Genomic DNA, 6,817 nt, shown 5'->3' on the forward strand with positions numbered 1-6,817 from the left:
GGCTGAGACCTCCCTGAAGGTCTTCCCAGAGTCTCTGCAATCACGAGGCCTCTATTCATTATGAGTCATTACATGTGTAGCTAGGGCTGAGACCTGCCTGAAGGCTTTCCCACATTCTCTGCATTCATAGGGCCTCTCTCCACTGTGAATCCTTAAATGTCTACTGAGGGTTGAGAGCCTTCTGAAGGCTTTCCCACATTCCTTACATTCATAGGGCTTTTCTCCAGTGTGAGTTCTGATATGTGTAATGAGATTTGAGGAACAAATGAAGGTTTTCCCACAATACTTACATTCATAAGGCCTCTCCCCACTGTAAGTTCTGATGTGTGTGATGAGGGCTGAGAGCTGACTAAATGCTTTGCCACATTCTTTACACACGTATGGTTTCTCTCCTGTGTGAATCCTTGTATGTATAGTGAGGGTTGAAGACTCAATAAAAGTTTTCCCACATTCTTTACACACATAGGGCCTCTCTCCACTGTGAGTCCTTACATGTTTGGTGAGGGTTGAGAGCTGCCTGAAGGCTTTCCCACACTCCTTACACTCATAGGGCCTCTCTCCAGTGTGAGTCCTTATGTGTCTAGTGAGGGTCGAGGCTCGACTAAAGGCTTCTCCACACTCTTTACACTTGTAGGGCCTCTCTTCAGTGTGAATCCTTTTGTGTTTAGTGAGGGCTGAGGCATGAATAAAGGCTTTCCCACACTCCTTACATTCATAAGGCCTCCCTACAGTGTGAGTTCTTCTAGGCACAGTGAGGACTGAGGAACCAGTGAGGGTTTCCCCACAGTTTGCCCCTTCGTGAGGCTTCTCCTCAAGGTGAGTCCTTCTTACATGATTAGTCAGGTGTGAGTGTCGACTGAAGGCCTTCCCACACTCCTTGCATTCATAAGGTCTCTCTCCACTGTGCGTTTTTTTATGTCTGCTGAGGGTTGAGGAGTTACTAAAGGCCTTCCCACATTCCTTACACTCACAAGGCCTCTCTCCACTATGAGTTCTTAGATGTGTCGTGAGGGTTGAGGAGTTACGGAAGGTTTTCCCGCATTCCTTACATTCATAGGGCCTCTCGGCACTGTGAGTTCTCACATGTTGGATAAGGTTGGAGGAACAGGTGAAGGTTTTCCCACACACTTTACACTCATAAGGCCTCTCTCCTGTGTGAGTTCGTCTATGTTTAGTGAGGGATGAGGCCTCACTAAAGGCTTTCCCACAATCACTACATTCGTAAGGCCTCTCTCCACTGTGCGTTCTTAAATGTCGAGTAAGGGCTGAGAGGTGCCAAAAGCCTTTTCCACATTCCTTACATCCATAAGGCTTCTCTCCACTGGGATTTTTGATATTTTTAGTGAGGGATGAGTCTTGACCGAAGGCTTTCTCAGAGTCCTTACATTCATAAGGCCCATCTCTGTCACGATAGTTGTTATGTAAAATGAGAGCTGGAGGCAGGCTGTACGTTTTACTTTCTTGACATTCACGGTTTTGCAGGTGTGACCAAAAGGCTGAGGGCTTACAGAAATAGTTCCCACAGTCATCGTGTTCACAGCTTTTCACATCACTGAATGCTGTCAGAGGATTTTTAAGCACTGAGTTACTACTGAAGTCTTTCCCACATACCTTGTATTTAAAGGGTGTCTCTTCATTCAGAGTTCTCATAGGAGTAAGGGGTGATGGGTGAGAGGGACGACCGTAGGCCTGGACACAGTTCTCACACGGACAGGCGCCGTATCCGCTGTGAGATCTGTTATGATGGTTCTGCACCGAGTGATTCACGAAGGTTTTTTCCCACTCACAGCGTTCCGAAGGGTTTGCCTCTGGAGGGTCTCTTTGCAGTGCAGTAAGATTTGGAGACCAGCCGAAGGGTTTCTCACTCTGACTGCCTTCGTTACTTTCACAGAGGTTCTCCAGTATGCGATTTCTGTAAAAAACAGGCAACGTGTGTATAAATTCATCGCCATTTTCCCGCTAATAAAGTAATTCTGTAAGGTTCTTGCCCTGATGTCTCTGTTTCATAGGCTAAATCATCTGGTCAAAATACTACCAAAAACTACCGTCACCACATTCCTAATATACACGGCCTTTGTCTGACTATGTTGAAGTAAAATGTCTCGAATACTCAGTATCTTACTCGTGAAGATGGTGCACTTTGAAAATTCTGTGAACACATAGTCTGACCGCTAGACTTCTATATATGTTGCTGTGAGCTGCCATCGAGTCAGTTCTGCTTCACAGAAATCCCTCCTGCAGCCAAATGACACATACTGGGGTCAGGCACCATGGGCCGGGCCGCTGTTGCAGACACCGTATCGGTCCATTTTGTTGAAGAGTTCTCTCTTTAACTGACCCTCCACCTGACCATGCACCATTGAGTAGAAGCATACATGTGTGGACACTCACCGCCAAGAAGTTGGGTCCTACCAGTAGCAACGCTGTATGACAGAGCAGAACTGCTCTGAGAATTTACTCTCTCCAGGAGCACACGGCTCATCCTTCTCAGGGAGCCTGGTGGGACTTAGAGTCAGCACCTGGGGTTGGACGTACTGTACCAGCAGGGCCCCTCTATCTATGTAGACGTCGTACGTATATACCGTCACGACACTTTAGGATACTCTCCCGAGGCACCCATTTCTCTTATACGAACGACACTCACCTGGAATCACTCCCCTGGATTTTATTCTGATCTTTATCGTCACACACTTTGCGGGTTTCCTCTAACACGAAGGGCCAGCTGTTATTGGTCATGATTTGTAGCATTCCATGTTCATCAGATGACTTTTCTCCACCATTAAGGTTTTGATAGACTGATACAATAATTCACAATATGAAATAAAAAGGAAAGGTATTATTAGGGAAAAAATGGCTGCTGGGAACAAACCCGTACGTTTTACATTGGCAATGGTTGTCGAGTAGTTTACTAAGGAATACACCCCTGACCAAAAGTGACGCTGAGATAAAGAGGTATTCTCGGGAGCACAGAGCAGAGGGATTCTGGACACAACACACATGAAACATGAAAGGAGGAAAAAGGCCTCTATGACCAGTGGGGTGCTCAGGAATCGGTGAAGCTGTGTTCTCAATCCAAAGAGAGCATTTCTAGGTGACGAGTTCAAACCTAACCTCCTATCACCACTGTCCCTGTTCCTCTGGGCAAACACACGGTTACTCTTTTTAAATTATGTGTTTCAAACACATGATTACCTGGTTTTCAGGGACAAATGCCTGCCCTGCGGGAAGAGGAGGCAATGGATACTTCTCTAATGCCGAGTCAATTCTTTTGTTTTATGATCTCAAACATGGACAGGTGTGAGCTTATTTACAGGAAAATATTAATGTTAAACTTTTAATAATAAACTCAGAAAAACCCTCTACAAAGTCCCCAAACCCAGACTCTTGTTAAATGTCGTAGAATCAGTTCCTACTCACAGCAACCCTGTATACGGTTTCCGGACGTTACATTTCAGGGAGAGCAAAAAGCCTCATCTCGCTTCTGTGGAGCGGCTGTTGAGCTTGAACCGTGAGCCTTATGGTTACCAGCCCAGTGCTTATGGTAAGTAGAAAATTATCTGGTAGCTAATGCTTACACTTAAAACACAGTTACATTTAAAAACAGAGATTATTGTTTTATTTAACAATTTATTTCCAAATACTGATGCACAGCCATGATGCCATTCTTACCTAGGGCCAGGTTTCTGAAGGTTTCCATCATCACGTCTCTGTAGAGTTTCCTCTGAGCAACGTCCAGCAGAGCCCACTCCTCCTGGCTGAAGACCACTGCCACATCCTCGACGACCACGGAGTCCTAAAACAGCCCCCACACAGTGGATTAGCAAGGTGCCAAGCACTCCAGTGGACACAAGGGAGAAGGGTGGGGCTGACGGCCCTGGGAGCTGGGGACTCACAGAGATTGGAAAACAGCTTCTGTGTCCTACCAAGGACTCCTCAAGGGCATAGCCGCCACTTTTACGTTTCACTATCCACACTCAGCTCCTCACCGATGGCATCCTGTCTCACAATTCCAACAAACTGAAAGAACTTCGCAGTTTGCTATCAACTGCACTGCTATTCCTCTCTTACTAAATAAAGAAAAGACCAAAATGGATCTCAGAAGAAACTCAACACTTGATGGTGACCACAGAGTAGTTAAAGCAAATGAAGAAATGAGAAGGAAAAGAGCTGAAACAGAAAAAACATCAAAAGTGCGTGAAAACGGCAAAGGAAAGCGTTATAAAGAAACGTATGAAGCTCTGGAGTTAGGAAAAGCAGAGAAAAACACACTAAGCATTTCTCAAGCGGGGCGAACAGAGGAGGGAGTGAAGAGCTGAGCTACACACACTGATGGACTCTGTCCAACACCTCAGGAAGCAGCTCAAGAACAGGGAAGGGACACACACTCCTGGTGTGTGCTGTAGGGTAAGCGCTGGACTCTCAACCGCAAGGAGTCAGCTCAACATGTTGCTGTCACATTGGTTCTGACTCACAGTGACACTGCATAGGGTTTTCAAGGAGAATCGAGTGGGTTTGAACCACGGACCCTGTGGCTCGCAGTCCAGTGCTTATCGCATAGCACCACACCAAGACTTCATCACATAGAAGAACAATGGGCTGATGTCGCCACCACATGTCTGTCTGTCGTACTATGGGGGGGCTTGTGTGTTGTTCCAAGCGAGGCTACCATATTTTAAATACTAGCAGGGCCACCCACGGTGGACAGGTTTCCATGGAGTTTCAGACAAACACGGATGAGGAAGAAGAAGTGGCGGACTACATAGGAATCTTGAGTCACTGAAAACCCTAGGATTAGCAGTGGAACACTGTCAAATGTAGTACAAGAAGATGAAAACCTTACAGATAGAGCTCTTCTCAAAGGAAAGTTGACCAAAAAGATTTGAACGGTACAAAGCTTTCAGAACCGTCATTTGTGGATGGGGCACAACTCAAACTGAAGAGAAATAGATGCAGACATCTATTAATAACCGGAACACAGAATGTACTCAGTAAGAATCTAGGAAAAGAAGAGGACTTAAAATATTTACTGATGGAGATCAAAGAGCACAGCCTTCGGTATGGATTGCATCTCAATGTCAAGAAAACAAAAATCCTCACCACTGGACCAATAAACAACATTCTCATCAATAGAGAAAAAATTGAAGTTGTCAAGGACTTCATTCTTTTTAGATCAACTATCAACGCTCATGGAAGCAGAAGTCAAGAAATCAAATGACATATTGCATTAGGCAAATCTGCTGCACAGGAACTTTTTAAAGTGTTGAAGAGCAAAGATGTCAGCTTGAGGACTAAGGTGCGCCTGACCCAAGCCATGGTATTTTCAATAACCTCATATGGATGCAAAAGCTGGACAATGAATAAGGAAGACCATAGAAGAATTGATGCATTTGAGTTATGGTGTTGGAGGAGAATATTGAAAGTGCCATGGGCTACCAAAAGAACCAACAGATCTGTGTTGGAAGAAGGGCAGCCAGAGTGCTCCTTGGAGGCCAGGATGGCCAGACTTCATCTCTCATACTTCGGACATATCATAAGGAGGGACCAGTCGCTGGAGAATGTTATCATGTTTGGTAAGGTGGAGGGTCAGACAAAAAGAGGAAGACCCCCCCAATGAGATGGATTGGCAAAGTAGCAGCAGCAATGGGCTCTAGCATGGCAACAATTGTGAGGTTGGCCCAGGACCAGGCAGTGTTTCGTTCTGTTGTGCATAAGGTCACTATGAGTTGGTACCAACTAGATGGCACCTAACAACAACAAAATGAAATGGAACACATAAAGTCTGATCTCCTAGGCACTGTGGTGGTGGTGAGCCGTGGAGTCAGTTCTGACCCATGGTGACCCAGGATAGAGTTTCTGTGTCTATAAATCCTTACAGGAGCAAAGTCTAATCTTTCTACCAAGGAGCGGCCGATATATTCAAACTGCTAACTTTGCAGTTAGCAGCCCAACTTGTTAGCCACCACATGACCAGTCAGCTGATTTAGACTGGAATGGCCATTCTGAATCAGTCATATCTTTTACTATGCCAGGAACAACAAAGTCAAGAGGACCGGCCGCACCGAATTGTCAAAGAGAATGTTCCCAGATCTATCCTGAAGTACAAGGCCATCCATGATACAGGAAGACAGGTGAGCACTTCCGTAATTCAAATTTACATACAAGCCACTAAAGCAAGTGATGATGATGAAATTGAAGAATTCTGTTAACTTCTTCTTCATGAAATTGATAAAACATGCAATCAAGATGCACTGATGGAGAGGTAGTATCTCAAAATGCCAACAGGGAGAGAAGGAGTCGTCACATCAAGTATCAATGCTATCCCCTCCGTATACAGGGTAGATAGTGATGGGCAACTTAGACACTGGCTACGTAAAATGAGGGGGTGATAAAGGCAAAGAGTGACTGCCTTTCCCCCTCTTCCACTCACCAGTAGACCAATGTGGTCGCTGGCCAGCTTACATGCCTGTTCATGTGTTCCCTTTTGAGTTTCAGTCTTGGGTGGCGGGATAAGAGTCCTATGATTCAATAGTAATTGTTATCATGTCTAATTGCAACTGTCACAATTGTAAAGGTAGAAGTTTGTAACGAAAAGGGGCAAGTAGTTAATCTTACAGTCCAGAAACAGAGGACCCTAGGACCATCAAGGGAGAACACAAGCGGAATGCGGGACTTTATCCAGAGAAGTGGCGACACCAGAGATGGAGGCAGAGATGAGGACATGGAGAGAGGGAGCAACTGAGAACTTTAGATCCAGAGAGGGAGAGGGGCTGTGTGCTGACGACTGGTGGGCAGACTTGTAGTGTATACCCTTTGGTTG

The 6,817-nt window shown here is 45.5% G+C and overlaps 1 protein-coding gene across 1 annotated transcript in view; it reads right to left on the reverse strand.

Annotated features, from left to right (window-relative positions):
- Positions 1-51: 51 nt before the first annotated feature.
- The window catches only part of LOC102838746 (zinc finger protein 420-like), an 18,488-nt gene continuing 11,722 nt past the window's right edge, over positions 52-6,817 (reverse strand). The window contains exons 2-4 of the mRNA XM_006869062.1: positions 3,670-3,793; positions 2,645-2,705; positions 52-1,912 (exon numbers count right to left, since the gene is read on the reverse strand). Coding sequence (XP_006869124.1) covers positions 52-1,912; positions 2,645-2,705; positions 3,670-3,793 — 2,046 coding nt within the window. The remainder of the gene's footprint in view (positions 1,913-2,644; positions 2,706-3,669; positions 3,794-6,817) is intronic.

Source organism: Chrysochloris asiatica, unplaced genomic scaffold (genome assembly GCF_000296735.1).
Source record: "Chrysochloris asiatica unplaced genomic scaffold, ChrAsi1.0 scaffold00125, whole genome shotgun sequence".
Taxonomy (NCBI): domain Eukaryota; kingdom Metazoa; phylum Chordata; class Mammalia; order Afrosoricida; family Chrysochloridae; genus Chrysochloris; species Chrysochloris asiatica.